The sequence below is a fragment of the Antedon bifida genome, chromosome 6, assembly GCF_963402885.1.
Source record: "Antedon bifida chromosome 6, ecAntBifi1.1, whole genome shotgun sequence".
Classification (NCBI taxonomy): domain Eukaryota; kingdom Metazoa; phylum Echinodermata; class Crinoidea; order Comatulida; family Antedonidae; genus Antedon; species Antedon bifida.
Window position 1 is genome coordinate 1,111,461 of NC_136231.1, and position 19,962 is coordinate 1,131,422.

The 19,962-nt window shown below is 34.0% G+C and overlaps 3 protein-coding genes across 5 annotated transcripts in view; 1 reads left to right on the top strand and 2 right to left on the bottom strand.

The window, feature by feature from the left end:
* Positions 1-2,512, bottom strand: part of LOC144845063 (protein sidekick-1-like) — a 32,437-nt gene extending 29,925 nt beyond the window's left edge. The window contains exon 1 of one of the 2 annotated variants that reach the window (XM_078702197.1): positions 2,479-2,512. Coding sequence is in view for 1 of the 2 variants with exons in the window: in XM_078702196.1 (XP_078558322.1) it covers positions 984-997 (14 nt within the window). In the remaining variant the exon portion in view is untranslated. Of the gene's footprint in view, positions 1-983; positions 1,242-2,478 lie in introns of those variants that run through there. The other variant, XM_078702196.1, reaches the window with a different exon arrangement.
* A 29-nt stretch (positions 2,513-2,541) lies between these two features.
* Positions 2,542-8,399, top strand: LOC144845105 (tartrate-resistant acid phosphatase type 5-like). Its single transcript, XM_078702256.1, has 6 exons — positions 2,542-2,722; positions 4,588-4,808; positions 4,989-5,113; positions 5,712-5,915; positions 6,433-6,580; positions 7,438-8,399. Exons 1-6 carry the CDS (start codon positions 2,668-2,670, stop codon positions 7,681-7,683), a joined length of 999 nt encoding a protein of 332 aa, XP_078558382.1. The 5' UTR covers positions 2,542-2,667; the 3' UTR covers positions 7,684-8,399.
* Positions 8,400-8,488: 89 nt separating this feature from the next.
* On the bottom strand, positions 8,489-16,837 carry LOC144845094 (mitochondrial enolase superfamily member 1-like). 2 transcript variants are annotated; one of them, XM_078702239.1, is made up of 14 exons: positions 16,677-16,837; positions 15,837-15,945; positions 15,234-15,349; positions 14,819-14,905; positions 14,277-14,303; positions 13,778-13,818; positions 13,250-13,320; positions 13,061-13,143; positions 12,616-12,738; positions 11,860-11,994; positions 11,392-11,563; positions 10,580-10,679; positions 10,235-10,316; positions 8,489-9,048 (listed from the first exon to the last, which is right to left on the bottom strand). In XM_078702239.1, the coding sequence occupies exons 1-14, from the start codon at positions 16,755-16,757 to the stop codon at positions 8,941-8,943; spliced, it is 1,335 nt and encodes a 444-aa protein (XP_078558365.1). In that variant the 5' UTR covers positions 16,758-16,837; the 3' UTR covers positions 8,489-8,940. The 2 variants fall into 2 exon arrangements, with proteins under 2 accessions (XP_078558365.1, XP_078558366.1); XM_078702240.1 differs by lacking the exons at positions 15,837-15,945; positions 16,677-16,837 and having other exon boundaries at positions 14,819-14,901; positions 15,234-15,276.
* Positions 16,838-19,962: the final 3,125 nt, after the last annotated feature.

Below are 19,962 nucleotides of genomic sequence, written 5' to 3' on the forward strand. Positions count from 1 at the left end.
AGGATACCAAGGCATCTTCCACAGATTCAGCGTAATCATATGGTTTGTTGAACTGTGAATTGCAAGTTTGGTAGGCTACTTTATTTTTTTATTTAAATGATTTGAAAAGTAATGACTTAAAGTAAGCAATTGAACATTGTGACTAAAAGCATGGATCCCACTGGGACATGACGCAAGGACATTAGTTGAATACAACGTGAAGATCTTCCAAACATTCATGTATGATAATGGCTTGCGTTGCATGTCTGTCCTTGGAAACTAATGCCTTATTGTAACATAAATTGACACATTGTGACTAAAGCTTGGTTATCACTATGGGTCTGTTTCTGGTGCATAACGCCGAATAAACCGTTTAGTTCAAAATAGATTAAAAATGTAGTTTTTATATCGACTGCATTTCTGCTCCTAAATAACCGTTTAAATCAGTGGATGGTCTTTGATGGAAATCGTTAGAAGTACCTAAAATGCAAATGGTACTGGTGGTCAATTCAAATGTTATTACAGTACATAAGGTCAGCAGCTGTCAATCAAATAACCGTTGCGTTGCAGCTAAAAGTTGCACAGCAATACTGGTTAAATGGCGTTCTGACACCGCATCGATTGGGTGCTTTTTTTAACCGTAGGCTGCCATTTAAGCGGTTGTAATAACATGCCGAAAGTTTATTTTATCGCAAACAAAATAAGACGCGATCGATTTCAAATGCAGCAGTGGTGTAAAAGTGTCAGTGAATTAAACTCTACTAAAGTAGGCCTAATGAGTCTCAGTAGGGAAGAGTATTCACTCTTCTCTGGTCTTAAGCTCTGTCTACACTATCAAACTAGTTTGACAAAAAAAGTGTGATGGTCCCAAATATAGAAGTGATAATATGACATCATCATCATATACATATATGGGCACATCACATGTTTTTGTCACATAAAGTTTGATAGTGTAGACAGAGCGTTAGATTTAGTAAATAAGAAATAACTTTCTTTGAACTCACCGTACTGACGCCATGGTTATATAACTTCTTGGTAGGCCAACTTAGGCCTACCTAAGAAAGAAGCAAAGCCTAGCTAGGCCGGTGCCTACGCGTGCTTTTCAAGTAAACAATCGAGCTGACACTGGAGTCCGTTATTGATTGAGTCTTGACTTTTGACTTCCTGAACTGGTCTGGAAGAAAGCTTTGGATATAGCCTAAGGCTAAATGACACAGGTGGTCAATTTTGGTATTTATAAATTAACATGGAAATCTGAAGTTTAAAGTCCGACATGCGTTATATATAACACAAAACATCAAATGACTGACAATACAGGCCTAGGCCTACTACCACCGAACATAAAAATTGAGAGAAGACTCAGAACGGAAAGAGAAGAGAGGAAGTTTTAGTTTCTCTAGAGGGCGCATGAGATTATACCATTATTTATTCCGGTGCACCACATCCTGCGCATACTTTGTGCCAACAAAAATTACTGTGATCGTAAACCTCGCGAAATTAACCTCTTCTTCAAGTTTTAGCAGGTTTAAATTTCTTATCAGGACCCGCTGACGTTGAAAGGATGTTATACGTGATCTCTTATTATTTTTGCGCATGGGATTATTCCATTTTTGGAAAGTGCATAACGAAAAGAAATACACCGTAAATCTATTGGAAATCTATCTAAAATCTATTGGTTGCTCTCCTTTAAAACGGAGGAACACTCTCGTAACAACTTATATATACAGATACAACAGGTTAATAATGGTTCACAATTACATAAACCGAAAATAAAGCCACACCGTATAGGATATTTCAAAGGATCAACTAAAATGGACACTTTATAGATATTCTGGACTTACAAATGTCACTTAAGAATGGCCACAATCGCGTCAATACTTTTTTTTCTGAATATTTACAGAATTGTTTGACGTTAAGACTTAGGCACAGCAAAATTCTTGTCATTAAAATAAAAAAACAACTAAAAAACCAACGTTACAATTTCCATAAAGGTGTGCATCTGAACGTGATAGTAATTTCTACCGTCGTCGTAACGAAGATGACCGGGAGATAGGTTGGGAGGGGTGGTGGAGACATAAATGTCAGACAGATGTATCTTACCAGTACTTTCTATAAAAATCCTATACAATGGGTAAGTAGCTATACACACTGCATTGCACTTCGAAAATGGAACAGTGTAAACAGTTCGCAGAGGTTGGTTATATTTATTGTATAAATCAAAGTAAACAAAGCGCTAGAAAGTTTTTAGAAATTCTGCTAAGTAAGTAGACCGTATTAAACCCATTATTCCCATTAAAACGCCCCGAGGCCCTACCATGTTGAGTCACTAGTACGGTAGGTATAGCCCTACATGGCTAATATGGTTTTAGCACAATAGGGTTTCTTATACAATGGGCTGCTAGGCCTGCACACCACCGTGTGAGGGCCAATTCCCAATAGAGCAGGCTATGACGTATTTCCGTATTTCTCCATATCTCGAGTACACTAATCGATCGATACCTAATACTCTCAGGGTTACGTCACGTGGAAACGATTTGTTTTTTTTTGTTCAGCTCATGTGACCCGGAACAGTTACAGTGGACATTTCAGTATTGTCTTCATAAAATGAATATCTTTTGAACGTAGTTTGTGCTGTAGAAGCTCAGAGTATTATATAGACAATAATTCAGTGGTTGACAATTCTTAAACATGTTGTCCCGGTCATATTTATGTTCAAATATAGTATTCCTTGTCATTTCAAGCGGTAAGTACACAGTGTATGTCTACAAGTTCTAAGTACGAGTGGGGCTAATGCATTACAACGAAGTTCGAAAATTGAACGCTGCGTTACATTAAGAGTTACGTCACATCTTGTTACGTCATTGCTATATATCAGGCGAGCACATTATTCTCCCGTTAGCGAGTTAGTATTGAATTCGTCCGTAGGCATACTTGTCAAATTCAAATTTGTGTCGCCTGTCAGAAAACTATTCTAAACTAAAAAGCCATCGCTATACTGTACTGTACCATTTATATTATCATCGTTATGATTTCAATTCAATTTACTTTATTTCGTCCTCAGTAAAAAGGAAAATATATTGAGTGTATTTCATAGAATATAAAAATATATAAAACATATGTCAAACATTAGGTTAAAACATATAAAACCATGGAGTTATTATTTACTCCATGATAGAACACAAAATGGTACTGTAGGCCTATACAGATAAAAAAAAAAGATTAAGTCACAATTAATTAGGCTTATGTTATGTCAAAAATAGGAAAATATAATATAACTTACTAGCTTGGATTCACAGTTTAATCTATATCTCGAGCTCCTTAGGAGTAAGTGTGTGTTGGAACACTGAATTTTTATTTTTCAATGATAATTTTTTTTTTTAACTCTTCCATAGGCCTACGTGTTTTGTTTTTTTTAGTCCGGGTGAATGACATTCTCGCCTCACTGATTTTACTTTATTATTACGCAACAGCCATTACAGCGAACTGTGTACTGAATAGCCTACATTAAGTCACAAGATATATAAATATGTATATAAATAATAATTGCATAATACTAGAGGGTGAGCTCGTTTCGCTCGCTCCCCCTCTAGGAATGATAATGTTCTTCTTGTACGTTTTCTGTCGGTTACCATTATTGAAAATGCTTGACATTCGTAAAACTAAACTATTCTGTTTCACAGTGTCTTAGATGTTTAATAACATTTTAAAGTATAGTCTTTATTATTTGGTAGGGCCCTTATAGGGCGGAGGTGGGGAGGCGGAGTTCAAGGGATATATGTTACATTTTTTAGTTTTAATAATATGGTAACATTTATAATCAAATGAAATCCTCTAATTGCATAATATACTGCGTGAATAATTTTGCAGCCCACTAATATAAATAATTAACAGGATTCATTTAAATTCAAAAGCTTTCCAGTTGGTTTAAAAGATAGACAAAATGATTGACAGTATCAGGGCCGTAGCCAGCATGATTTTTTTAATTTTCACCACCCACTCCAATTCCCCAGCACAGATCGTCATATTTTATTTATTTTTCATTATATTTATTAAGTATATTTTCCTCGTCTGTTTTATACATCTCGCTACGGCCTTGTACAGTATAGTCTTAATCTTGTATCCTCATTATATACCATGTGTAGGCTATATTAATCAAATTAATTTTCTATAACTCCGATACCCCATATAGATCCTGTTTCTCTGGGATATCCATAATTAAAAAGAGCGCTTTTGAACAGCAATGTGATTCTGAGTTATGTATTTTTCAGACGGTAAGCCTGAGTTGGTGATTAGAGCTTACCACGTCCTATAACCATTGTTTAAAGTTTAAATTTTCGCATGTTTAACAAATTATAAGAATCAATAATTGTTTATTATATTATATAGAGAACCACTAAACCGCCCAGTGATAAACTGGAAAATAATCATTATTTAAACGGTTAAGATGAGGAAATCTGTGAGAGTGCGAAACTGGGATTCGAGCCCCGACATATTAAGGCAGACATCCTATATACCACCAGTCGGGCTTTCGTGGCATCGTTCAGAGTGAATAGTGACTCTTGTTATAATATCATTTCATTGTTATTTCTTTCTCATTTTTGACTTTAGTGGCATCATGGGACAAACTTTACACCAATGATTCGCTTAGATTTCTGGTGTTAGCGGACTGGGGTGGCTTACCAATATCTCCATATTATACTCCGATTGAGGTCTCTGTAGCTACAGTTATGGGTGATATTGCTACAAATTATAAGTCACGATTTGTGCTAGCGCTGGGAGATAACTTCTACTTCAATGGTGTAGAGAACGAGCATGATCACCGATTCAAGGTACATTTTCCATATGAATGCTATTGTGAGAATTACTAAAGACAGGGGCGGGTCTGGGTGGGGGCTGGTTTGTATATTTTTAGTAAGTTAAATATAAAGAGGCGCCTGATGCCCCTCCTTTTTCATTCGTTTTCATTTTGCATTTTGTTAATTGTAAAAGACTTTTAAATTTGTTTTTAGGACACCTTTGAAAATGTATACACAGCACCATCACTCGATATACCATGGTATATTATTGGTGGCAACCATGACCACGTTGGTAACATTACAGGACAAATAGAGTACACAAACATATCACCAAGATGGTAAGGCTCAAACCTGGTTATTGGTTCGGTACTGTATCTAGATTTCCCAATATAAATTGTGTTTCACGTGTATCGCCCAGTAGGCCTATCTTATATCATAACCTAACCCATAACCTAACCTTAATTCAGACACCACGTGTGACGCACATGGGATGCTGTGTTACTTACGGGATTGTCGTATATTAGGAGATAAATCACTGATAATCGGGTACACAAGACTGTTAAATTGAAAAATTGGATTGGAACATCAGATAGAGGTAGCCTACTCACAATTGAGATCGAATCACTGTAAAAGTTTCCCAAAGGTACAGCCACATCTACAACTACTAATGCCTTAGACGAATGGTTTTCAGAATTTTTTTTTCTCAACAACGATTTTCAAATCGGTACTATAACTGACCAAAACGATTTAAAAACTGTTTTTCAGCCAATGCGTGTGTGCCTCTGATCACGGAGGATGTAACATTCATGTTCTGATAGGCATATTGGTGCCATGCCCTTGCTCTGATCATGGTCAAAAGAACTTTCTCCATGCTCTAATAGAACTTGGAGACCGGTTTATCAATAAGGGAAACGAATAATTATAATTTTTTTTTAGGAATTTCCCATCCCTGTACTACACACTAAAGTTTGACATACCAAATACAAAATCATCAATCTTAATAGTGATGATTGATACTGTCGTGTTATGTGGTAACACCGATACGCTGTTTCCTGGATCAGCGCCTACAGGGCCAGAGGATCCCCAGGCAGCTGAAGAGCAATGGGCCTGGATTGAACAACAATTAAACAATTCGCAAAAGTAAGTGCTTTACTCCTAAAACAAACAATACAAAGTTTTCATCTTGTATCTGCCTGCCTTAATGCGTGGTTCCCACTAGAGACGCAACACAATGACGTAACGTAACAACGTAAGCGATTTGACCAATCACTTTTTTCGATGTGTCGCTTGTCATTGGTCAACTCGCTTGCGTTGCGTTTACGTCCTTGCGTTGCGTCCTAGTGGAAACCAAACTTTACGAACTGAAATAGTACAACGCTTTTTGTGACATGATGGGTAAATAGGTCCCTATCGTTTATCCATGATATTTATAAAGCCTATGTTGTATGACTCATTTACTATTACAAACTCTGTGTTAGATATTTTTGGTTTCGATCTTTCTTTTATTTTTTATTTTTTGCTTCTTGTAACGTTGTTCATTCTCCTTTAAAAAAAATACACTCATCCAACAAAACGGTTTAAGACAGGCTATGTGCCAATATTTGGGGTTTTTTTTTAGAAGTTGAACATACAAGTTCCTTCCTTGTTTCTTTTTCAGTTTTGAATATGTGATAGTTGCCGGTCATTTCCCTGTATGGTCTGTTGCACATCATGGTCCCACCGAGTGCCTGGTATCACGACTACAACCACTCTTAAACAAGTACCGAGTTAATGCATATTTCTGTGGACATGATCATAATTTACAAGTATGACGTCACGTTTCTAAATAAACCGCAAAATATATTAGTTTTCGCCTTCAATGGTATCTTAAGCTCTGTCTATACTATCAAACTTTATGTCACAACAAAATATAGTGTGCCCATATCGACATGATGATGTCATATCACTACCATAATTAAGCATGTCACTACCATATTTGGGAACATCACACTTTTTTTTGTCAAACTAGTAAACTAATGCCGAATAAACAAAATCTATAAATATGATCGAATCAAGCAGATTTTGTATATATTTCTATATCTGAGAAAAATAAACTAAAAATAAAGCAAAAACCAAGGAATTACATTCTATGTAGTCAAAACGTATGGCATGCCATGAAAAGAATAAGAGATATTTTAGTTACTAAGATGCAAGTTTGATGATCGCTATAGCTAATGCTTAAATTAGTAATTTCATATACATAGAAAATGGCTCATTAGTACTTAGGAGTTCATCAAATCAGAATGGAAATAGAATAATTATTTATGAGTTGTTTATGTTAACTCGTATCGTTTGATCATTATTTTAATTTTCCGTAACGCTTCCTGATTGCATTCAGTCCTATCTGCTGAATCTATTTATTCTTTAAAGCTCTGTGTACACTATGAAACTAGTTTGACAACAAAATGATGTGTGAAAATATGGTAGTGATACGACATCATCATGTCCATATATGGGCACATCACATTATTTTGTCACATAAAGTTTAATAGTGTAGACGAGCTTTACTGTATTTAATTTGTTTGTTCATTAATATTTATTAACATGATTCATATCTAATTGTAAACCTAGATTTAATTAAAATGAATTGAACCATTACTAATTAAAATTATTTTAATTTCAGTATCTTAAGGAGGACAATTCAACAGTGAAATATTTTGTGATTGGTTCAGCCAATTTTGTAGATCCAGCCAAGCCGCATATGGATGATGTACCACCTAACTCGCTGAAATTTTTCTATTCACAACCAGTAGGTGGATTTGCGTATCTAACAGCAACGTCACAGAATATAACACTGACTTTTGCAGATGGACATGAAGGAAAGGACATCTACCAAAACATCATCCTACCTAGATCTAAGAATTTTTAAACATTAAAAATACTTTTTTAAACAATATTTTATATCAAATAGTTGATTGAGGTGATTACTTTAATTCACGATAGGCCTAGGTATTTTATATATAATATATATTTGCGCACCGCTCCTTTAGGCAGTTATATTTAAGAGAAAGGAATAATTTGGAAAGAGTTACCAAGCCGTACCTTATAGTTTACTACGGTTAAAAAAATGGGTTTTTGGAAACTCGGACTGGGCATGCTCAGACAACAAAGCATGTCTGGGAGAAGAGAGTCTATGAGATGTATGTATACAGTAGTCTAGTCTGTCTGTTCATTAATCGTTTGGCTCTCAACGTAGGCATTTCTCATTAAATAATGGTCTCTTCAAGTTCTATGGTAAATAGTTTTGGCGAATGGTGTGTGTATAGATGAAGAATTATTTGATTAGTCACTACAACCTTTTACTTGGGGAGTAACGCCCCTACCTCGGAATATGCACAGTACTATAATAGTTTAGGATTATATTTTTGTTCTATACATCAGTAGGCCATGGACTTTGTTCTGAAATAAAAGTTGATTGTTCGATTTAATTGACTAATAAGCTAAATCAACTACAGAGGGAAACCTCACTCCTTATTATTATTCATTGATAACCAAAAAAATATTGTTGTTTTTAATATTAATATGTTAATTTAGAATATAAACATAATTACAATAGTATGATTTAACGTGTGCACATTTTGTGAATGATTTTATACTATGTAGAATTTTGTGTAATATTTTTATAGAAAATGCTATTAAAATACCAAAAAACATTAAGTCATAAATCATTTTGTTAGCATATTTTAATGTATGTATTATACTTCAATAATCCAATGTATACTGTATTTTTATATATTGTAATAAAATAATGATCTTTTTCCATTCTTCAAATTAATGTGCTATTTAAAAGAGTCAAAGGCCTACTATACTAATAATAAAAACTGTAACTGTTTTAGAATTATGCAACTTAAAAGGTAGTTGTAACCTAGACTTGAAACCGGTCTTTGATTTTGATAAATTAAAAAAATAAATTTAATCAAATATAACATTAAAATATTGTATTACTGTAGAAGAATAATTAATTATAATTATTATTTAAATATTGTATTTCTCTCTCAGTAGTGTTCCTTTAAAAATTTACATTTATATGTCTATTCCTCAATTTCACTTCTTTAAACACTGCCAATTACTATTCTCTTGATTCTAAAATGCCAAAATTGATTGACTTTTTTCAACTACAAACAACTTAAAGTTTAAATTTTCCTGACTGAAATAACTCGGCCCAAATCTTGCCATTAGGATATTCATATTCTTCTATACACTTAGCTGTAAGTTCTGAAGAGTACCCAGGCTCCTACAATTTCAAACAAAATGTTAGTTTTATTAAACATTAACTAATACAAACATTGTGGTTTTTATATAGCGCCAACCATAAAATTCTGAAGAGTAACCAGGCTCCTACAATTTCAAACAAAATGTTAGTTTTATTAAACATTAACTAATACAAACATTGTGGTTTTTATATAGCGCCAACCATAAAATTCTGAAGAGTAACCAGGCTCCTACAATTTCAAACAAAATGTTAGTTTTATTAAACATTATCTAATACAAACATGGATTTTATATAGCGCCACCATAAAGTTGGTGATTTTTTGTGATTCCAGCTCTAGTATAGGTATGACACGCCATGTGTGCCAAAAGCTTAATTAACATCTAGAACCTAAACTGCTGTGCGGTTTGACACATGGGACAGCAATTCTTGATGTAATGATTCTTGGTACTATGTCTACAAAATATGTGACAGTTTGTGACAATGGAATTTATTTAAGGTTAAACATTTATGATGCACTGTATCTTGTCTATGATTTTAGATACAGTGCACCAAGGCTAGTTTCTTAGTGGTTAGATGAAATCATTTGGAGATAAACAAAACTTTTACACACAGCTCAAAAACACACAGAATGATGAACACAGGTGAGACGCGCAATGTCTAACACCGCATTTAACACTAGCATTTAATAAGTTGAAATGAAATCATGATTGAAAATCTTTTAGATGAAAACAAAGTGTTAATAGTGCTACTACTGTATAATACAAATTCACCTCGTGTGTAATGTATTTGTAAATTAATTTTTTTTAATTCCTGGCTTTAAATCTTTTATGATATAAATGAAACCATGAAACAAATGTATTTACTACTGCATACATGAACTAAAAACGTTTTTAAACTTCAAACAAAACTGTCAATCAACCTTTACCAGTCAACAGAGCCAAAATTACCTATTATCAATATTTTGTATCCTTAATACAATATATCAAACTTGAAAAAAAGTGAGGAAAACCATTATGATTCTGAAAATTCCTGAAGTAAATACAGTTTGAAATATTGTTTTATATTTATCATATATAAAACTTATTAGTTGACTGTTTGGATTCTGTGTCCTGTTTAAATAGATCTTAATGGCGGTATTTAAACTAATATCATTCTAGTTTTATTTTTTCGTACAAACAAATACCAGTTGTGGATATTAAAAACTTACCTTAGGTGGTAAATAGTTTGTTCCTTTCATTTTCACTGGATAAACAAATTTGTCACGTAGATGTTCAACAAATTCTATGACTCTAAAATAGTAAAACAAATCAAAAATCTTTTATTGTTTATAAACTATAAAACATTCCTCATCCATGAGGTCAATCTTGGGCAAGCAACTTTTTTTAAACTGGTTCTACAAGACTTTTAAATCTATTGATTTTTTATGACTTGCAGGTTAAAAAATGTAACAAATATGTTACTTATAAGTTTGAGTTCTATTTCAATTATTATAATAAAGCATGTTGTGTCAATGGAATAAGTTTCAAAATTATATGAAACGGTAGAAATTCACCTATTCTCCATCGTTCCTGAAACACAACAGAAGTCAAACATACTGATGTGGTGAACAAGCTCACAAAGTAGGACACCGCCAGCATGAGGACAAACAGGGACTACAAGAAAATGAAAACAATGTATTAAGCTCTGTCTACACTATCAAACTAGTTTGACAAAAAAGTATTATGTGCCCAAATATGGCAGTGATATGCTAAACTAGTGTAGTGATGTGCTTAAATATGGTTGTGATATGACATCATCATCATCATTTTGTCACATAGAGTTTGATAGTGTATACTGAGCTTTAGCATGTACTGTAGGACTTAAATTCCTCTATGGTATTAGAAGCATTAGGACAGTATCACCACAAAATAATACACATCTTGATAAGTAATCAATCAACTATGGAAACATTACTATAAAAATGTGTAAAAAACTCAATTAAAGGTCAATTTCTGACAAACTAGGAGCTATGTTGTCAGTCATTGTACACAATTTTGTAGATTCTAGGTTGGATTCTGTTAATTACAGATGTACGCTTTTTTCAAAATCTCTATCAAAATTTAGTGAGATGATGACAGCTTGCGATAATAGATGATCATTTTGAGTCCTAGATCCCTATTATTTGTTTTAAGGAATTCTATTCTATTCACAAAATTTTTCTGCAGTTAAAACAAATATCAAACTACAACATTATTATTACAACTTTATAAAATAAACTGGCAGAGAGTTTTAAAGGAACAAGTACAATTCACATGCATCCCATTAAACTTAAACTATGTATCATCAAATGAAAAACAAAACAAAACAAAAAAAAACTGTTCTTACTGTCAAACTTTTTAGCCATCAAAAGTATTGCAATGAGTTCATTGACACTGCCAACACGACAGCTATCAATTTGCAGGAATTGTAAGGAACCAGCTTGTAACATCTGCTTAAAGATCACTCTATTCTGACACATCTCACCAGTGGCAACTCCAATGCCAAAAGGATTTAAGGCCTAGACAGTGACAACCAGATGTTATTGGGGCATATCGATGTTAGTTGTCAAAACAATTTACATTTTCTTAAATACATTTCCTTCTCATTTGAATGATCCAGCTTAACACAAGGAATGTTTTTCCCACTTTTTGAAATGTAATTCAACAAGCCAGGCCACAAAATACTAAAGACATTATCTTAAAAATATATAGATTTACTTACTTTTATCACATTTATATTTAAACTAGGATCACAGATGCCTGCTTTCCAAATTTGATTAATTTAATAACACATATTTTTAAATGTTAAATTTACCTTTGCAATAGTCGCATGCCCAAGTATGTCATCTGGAGACGTAGGCTCCTCAATCCAGAGTGGCTTAAACTGAGCAAGTTCTTTCATCCAAGAAATGGCATCAGGAACATCCCACCTTTGGTTACAGTCCATCATCTGAAATGTGAAAAAAAAACATTTAAATTAATCTATAAAATTCTGCGCTGTTGATACTTTTCATATACCTAATAATAACTTGGGTGTCGGAGAGAGTGTAATAATATTGGACTAGCATAGGTATGAGTTTGAGCCTATCTGTACCATACTGATTGCATCCTTAGGCAAGATGCTCTACTCTCATTACCATGTCCTTCGGATGGGATGTAAAGCTGTTGGTCCTGTGTACATATAGTGCATGTTAAAGAACTAATTTGAATTTCCTCAGTTTCCAGTTAAGCTTGAGGACCAGAATAAATATTATTGTAAACAAGCACTGGCAGTATTTGGATGGACATTTCGGACATAATGTTGTTGTGAAGGGTAGAATGAGAAACAATTTTACTGGAAAATGTTCTTTAAAAAATAGCCCACATCACAGTATAAATATAAAAAAAAATTGTTTTGATTTTTAAATGCAATCAACCAAAAAATAACACGGAATCCAATGGCAGCAACGATGGCTTATACATACAATCATGTCTATGTTTATACTTCTGATGGTCTCTAGTTTGAAAGAACACTTGCTTATACTACATTAAATACTAATACTACTAATTATAGAATTTCTACAACATTTACAAGTGCATTCTGCCATCCAATTTCTTCACGCATAATTGTTGCTCTTCTTTTGTCATCTTCCAAATTTGCTCCTATTTTCATTTTGAATCTTGTCCAACCTTCTGATAGAGCTTTTCTACATTTCTGCAAAACAAGGTAGCTTTTTAAAAATAAGTTTCACTTAAGCTAAGTAAATTTTCAAGGCTCAATGCAATTTTTGGGGAAACTGTACTTTTTCATAAGGTTTATCGCAGAAAGCTTGAAATAGTATTCAATTGCTATCTGCAATAAACCTTGTAGAGACAGATGAATGATTATAGACTCTTTGGATCAATTCAAACAACTCAAACATTTAATTAGTAAGGATGAATAGGATATTTGTAGGATGAATAGGATAGGATGAATAAGATAGGATGAATAGGATAGGATGAATAGGATAGGATGAATAGGATAGATTATTGCTTACTTCTCTTAGTGTTTCATCTGAGTAACCTAGCCAAGCAGTGGAGGTTGTGTATGCTGGGTAACCATTCTCACATACATACTTTTCTATACAAAAATAAATGTATATAAAATATTTGAATTACACTGAAATTTGTAAATAAAAAAAGGATAGCAACAAATTGTGAAATGAGGATAACTATAAACTTGTTACCTCTTTTCAGCTTTGTTGATTGCTGCTGTTGCAGTATTTCAGTTGCTTCTTCTTTTGTTACAACATCAGTTCTAAATTAGTATAATTATGAATCATTAAGTAGCTATACTGTGTTGAGGAATCTTGTAAGAAAGCCGTTCCAAATTTACTGGACCACATAGCACAATGAATTAACATAACGTAACCAGTGGCGTAACTCAGAGGGCTTCGGGCCCCTGGATGAGGAACCCTAACCCTCCAACGCTGGAGGCCTCGGGCATTTTTCGACATATTTTAATGTTGTTTTTTTCTCTGGGCACTGCTCAGGGGCCCCATAAGCTCCAGGGCCCCTGGGTTTAGCCAGTGAGCGATCATAGCCGTTACACCACTAAACGTAACAGAAAATCTCCCTATTGGTAATAGGTAGTATAATAATAGTACAATATAGTACAAAGTTTGTAGCTTATATTTGTTAAACAAGGAATACTAATAATGTTCATTTTCCAAAACATTGTGAACTCTAAAAATGATGTCCAAATAATAACTTACATATAACGAAAATCTACACAGGAAACAAGTTGTTCAGGTGTCTAGAAACAATATTTAAACAAAATATTTTTATAATATTCACAATTATTTGAATATTTTAATTTAAATATTTAAAATATGAATATTTATAATATGACAAAACCAGTGTTTTGGCAGACGGTTAAATATTTTATTACTTTTTAAGGAAGGAGAAATACCCATATATATATATTTATACAGGTAAACAGGTAAACTATGCATGAATTAAGCTCTCTCTACACTATCAAACTTTATGTGACAAAAAATGTGATGTGCCCTTATATGGACATAACGATGTCATATCACTTCCATATTTGGGCACACCACACTTTTTTTGTCAAACTAGTTTGATAGTGTAGACAGACCTTAAGCAACATGACCTTTTTTATTAGAATGTTTAGTAAAGTTAATAAAGTGGGTTATAATAAAATAAAGTGAATATTTAACATAAAGGACAAACAGATGTAATAAAGGTACTTACCATGTCTGTTAGAAGTTTCCATAAAGGCTGAATTTAAAAAAAAAAAAAAAAAACTTAGTTTAGCTTTTACTTAGACTTCATTGTTAACCATCAAGGAATTACATCATGATTAATCTATTACCACGGTTTATAAGCATTTGGTGCCACGTAAATTGTATGAAAACCATAAAATAGGAAAAACATGTATCTTGTGGGTCCCATCTCATCCAACTACAAATGAAGGCGCTTTTTGTATTTTTAGTATCAATTAAACATTATCAATTAAAATATTTTAATTTTTGTTTATATATACTTAGACAAATTGCCAAGGATAACCATAAGCAAATTCATTCACTATCCTTCTTAAAGGTAGCAATCCTGTTCACAAGACAAACATATACACAAAGATACTCTACATAAACAAAGTATTAATACAAGTCTTTGGGAGTGGAGTTGTAATTGTCATTAGACATTACACTGACAGGACTTGAACCCAAGACCCTTGGATTGGTGGCCAAGCATCATAACCACCAACCAACTCCACTCTGTAATGATAAGCTTACCTTTTTTTCTCGTTTGGCATAGAGATCCCATATTGCATTGAGAATCGCAGCACAAGCTAAGTGTATCACTCCCTTTTCTGGACCTATCTAAAAAAATCAGAAATAAAATTAGGTAATTTTTAATACTTCCAGTATATTGCTGATGAGTTAGAGAGGAGAGAGGCTGTTTATACTATGATAACGGTCGACGATAAATAGATAAACAAACATTTTTCTTACATGCAACAAAAGAAATTCGACATGTTTTTATTCTAGAACTATAGAATAACCATTTATGCTGTCTTTGATAAAAATAATATTTTTTAAAATCCAAATGAACAATAAAATCGTTTTATCGTCACGATATTATTGCTCAACTAATCAACTAATTGCACCCTCACATTAGTATACAGTAAACATCTTAATTGTACTCAACCCATCTTAATTGAGATTCACTAGTTAAGGTTCTCCAGAAACTTCCAAAATCTGCAACAATCTTGTTGAAATCTTTACCAACAACAAATGGTACCAGTGCCTTCACTGCCTGGCATACTGCAATAAAGAAATTCATGTTTATTCAAATTTGCACATTTCTACAGATCTATGTGAGTGTTAGAAAGAGTAGAAGTAAATCGACATTTTAAAAAAGAGTAATAAATAATACATAAAAATGACTCACACATAAAAACTATGAGAGCAGGCAGCCTATACAAGTACTCCTCTTTGCCTCCTTTTTTTCACTTAAGGTAGGCATCACTTAAGGAAAGCATGACAATGGATTGTCCAGATTTATATGGCAACATCTAAAGCTCTGTGTATACTATCAAACTAGTTTGACAAAAAAGTGTGATGTGCCCAAATATGGTTGTGATATTTCCAAATATGACATCATTATGTCTATATATGGGCACATCACATTTTTTGTCACATAAAGTTTAATAGTGTAGACAGAGCTTAAAGCATTGTTTGACACAAAATGTTTTTGACACATAAAGTTTGATAGTGTAGACAGAGCTTAAGACTATATAATTGTACTTACTAACTTCAGTTCCTCTTCCACAAGTAAATGTTGGTCCATGTCCAGTTAATCCGTCATTCACATTCGTTCCAATTATCACATATGCACAGGAATAATCTGGGTCTGTATGCTGAGAAACAATACTTTCAAATAGGAATTTACTGTAAGCACTTGTTAATTGTATGACCCACTATATGACCACCGGAAGAGGTGCGTCATTTGTCCGATGTACCTTATGAATACCATGACGCACCCCTGCGTCAAAAAAGTGACTTACCTTTAAGTAACCATGACGCACCCATTTTTAAGCTCAATTTACCATGTTGTTCATGATATGGTGGGTGGTAAAGTGACGGACATTGACACACCATTGTTCATTTAATGTGACGTACCATTTAAGATAATTTTGATGCACCCCTGCGTTAATAATTATTTGTAAATGACGCACCCATGACGCACCGGGGGGTTGTATAGTGGGCCATACAATTGAAAAGTGCATTAAATTTATAAAAAATATAATATAATAAAATATCAATTTAATATGACACTATAATAGGCCTACATTATACATACAGACTAACAATACAATGCAATGCAAACACATTCATATTCATTCCATTAAATAAGCTAAAGGGGAAATTATTATGTGATATATAGGCATATATTAGGTCTGGCGGCAATACAATTAATTACTGTACTACTACTATTAATAGGCCTCTACTAGCCTAGGCCTATCTAAATTAGGCTAGAGGCCTATTCTTTTAAGAAAGAAGGTGAGGCTCAGTTCAGTCAGCCAGCAGTAGCATTTAGCAAGCAAGGCTAGAGGCTAGCAAAAGTAGGGTGACTTGTAAACATCTTTACCATTGCGTCTGATCCATGACCTTCAAGAGATGTCGGAAAACGAATATCTTTCACTTCTAAGGATGATATTAGAACAGTCATTATGTTGATATGCAATATAATATAATTGAATGTTAGGCCTAGGCCAAGCAAGGCTAGGTACTGCAAAATCTAAAACACTGCTACTATGCTCACCCAAGCGGAGCGAAGTCCACGTGACATCTTTCGTTGCACGTACCTGGATGGTGGATAAACTTTGCTTAACTTATCTTTGTGCTCTGAAATCTGATTGGTTACATGTTTTCAGTTCAGTCGACTTTACGTGAGGGTACAAAATAACAAAACAGATTTAATTTGCATTGTTGCTTATTAATTATACTGTATTTTATATTGTTGTTAATTTAGATGTCTTGTTCAAGTTAAGGCATTACTAATCAATCAGTGAATTTTTATTATTGAAAGTCTAGTTCTGTGTGAGTTAAATTTAAATCAGTGATTTGATTTGTTTGGTTATATAATGTTTTTAATTGTGTGTAGCTTAAGTTTCCAAGTTCGACTGCACCACCTATTAAGTGTGTTGCCACTGATCTAAAAGTGATTGTTTTTATGTATTTATTTATAACGAAGGAAATGTTACACTTTGACGAGCTAAAATGTAAATGTGTGATATATCAACAAAATATTTTACATTCAAGAATAAAACATAAAGTTGTTTAAGATAATGTTTAAGTAATAAATAACTATTGGTAAAAATTCCGTATTGGGTATATATTTAGAGTACTTAATAAAACGAAGCGTTTTTTATTTATTTTTTTTTTATTTAACCTTATTTACAGAGAGGGTGACCCTAAACATGATGAGTTATGATGAGTTATTTGTGTATACTAGAGTACACTGGGGTAACCCCCTATTCGTTTCTAAAGGTGTACTAGGTTATTTAAAGTACACATGAGCCTGATGTGTACACTGTACAGTACGGTTTATAGTCCTTATGTCGTAATGAGTTGAAATTTTACTAATTTTCCACAATTCTCCTTGCCTGATATTATATTTTTAAATTATCATTACCATATGTCATAGGGCCTAAAAAGAGGCTGATTAAAATTAGTTTTACCCTAGAGAAAATGAGGTACCGTACCACAGTAAACAAATTCTGGTTTGGGGAAGTTAGTGTTAGCAGCTCCTGTCAAGAAGAAGCAGTAGAACTGGGTTAGTTTTACTTGGTTCTCACTAGAGACGCAACAGAAGGACATAACGTAACGTAATGAGTTGATCAATCACAAGCGATGAAACATTCGCTATGTCGCTTGTCATTGGTCAACTTGCTTGCGTTGTTGCGTCTACGTTCTTGCGTTGCGTCCTAGTGGGAATCAAGCTTTACGTTACAGAAACAGCACAATTAGGTTAAACGGTGCAGACGACTCAACCTCGTTTGCCTTATTGCGCCATCTAGAGAACGATGAGCCATTTCCTTTGAATGTATTTTTAGTCGCGTGCAAACGCGACTTTACATTTCACTATGTCGGTCGGTCGGTTAGTCGGTAAACACTAACTCAAATTTGCGACTGCAGCCATGTATATGGCCTTGTTTTCTAATGTTTAAAAAGTGAATATATACCGTGATGGTGGTATACCTACTGGGCTTAAAAAAGGATTGATTTAGAGAGGTCAATTTTCACCCCGAGCACATCACCTCCTTCGACATCTGTGGTAAAATTAAGATAGAAGTCTACTATTTGTTCCAAACCCATTCAATTGAATATAAAATACAAAACATGCGTATACTTTTCCTTGAAGTATCTTATTTAACGTCCTTATTTAAATTTCTTGTTTATTTCATTAACCTGCCGTCTTGATGTTTATCAATTCTCACGCCTACAAAATCGTTTAACTTTATGTTTTAAATCCACGGTATTAAAACAAAATTCCCGTTAGACGTCATGATATACCGCGTGGTAACCAGATGGTATAGCATTCGGAAGGAGATTTTAACAATAGTGCCGATTACATTTTGTTCCGATAGTGATCCATTGATCTATTCCGGATTCATTCCCCACTCGATAATTACTAGGTCGCAGTATACCGGATATCCGTCGATTTTTAAATGAACCTGAACATGTTTTTTTTTTTTGCAGGGAGGGAATAGTAGATTGCAATTGTTACTTTTCTCCAATTATTTGTGTATGACATATCAACAGTGGCGTAACGACTATGAGCGCTCACTTGCTACTAAACGCAGGAGCTTATGGGGTCCCTTGCAGTACCCAGAGGAAACAGGCAATAAAATATGTCGAAAAAGGCTAAAAACGCCCGAGGCCTCCAGCGTTGGAGGGCCACTTAGGGTTCCCAAATCAGGGGCCTCAGGCCTCTAAGTTACGCCACTGCATATCAATAACTAGTGCCACTATTCCACGTGGGGAAAAATTAATTGATAGCTATCATAATGGTAGGACGAGTCTCCAACTCCTCATCTCAGAATCCACTGTAAATTATTTATTAAACTTAGTCCTAACACTTGACGAAGCCTATACTGAATGGTATTGGCCTACCAATGTCGAGGAACACTTTAGGTTTACCGCAATATCTATGTGACAAAAATATGTGATATGTCCATATATGGACATGATGATGTCATATTACTACCATATTTGCCTTGGACACTAGTTTGATAGTGTAGACGTCTGAATTTATTTGTCAGTGTCTGTGTTGAGATTCGAACCAGCGACCTATCGTATACATAGCGGTCTTCCGTTATCATGGTTTGGGTTTAGTCTTCACAAAGTTAATTTAAAAATGGATATTGCACTACAATTTTGCTACATCTGTGACTACTGTAAAGTGACAGTATGTGCCGTTTTAGTCTAATTCTGCAATTCAGATTAAAAGTTCATATGGCGTGATCTGTTCATTTAGTCGTATAATTCGTATGGTAATGTAGGTAGAGGTCTAGAAATAATTAAGTAGTTTATTATGAACCCCGGATTTATATAGGCCTACGGGTCATAAGGATATGAAGGATTAAACACAACGTATGATTCTGCTTTGATAAGACAATAAGTGAGTGATCGGCCTAGTAAAATAACTGAACACCACACGTGGTCCCGGTTAAAAATGGTGACTTCATGTACGGAGACCCCATTTTGGTTGTCACCAGATGGTCGTCTTCGTCACCATCATCGCAAGATGCCATTGCCTTGTTGTTCTTGCACAATCCATCCTAACATCTATGGCGTCATCAACCTGATCGACGGCATACTTGTGAAAATGAACCGAATAGTACCCAGGTACTTATATACCAACGTTTATC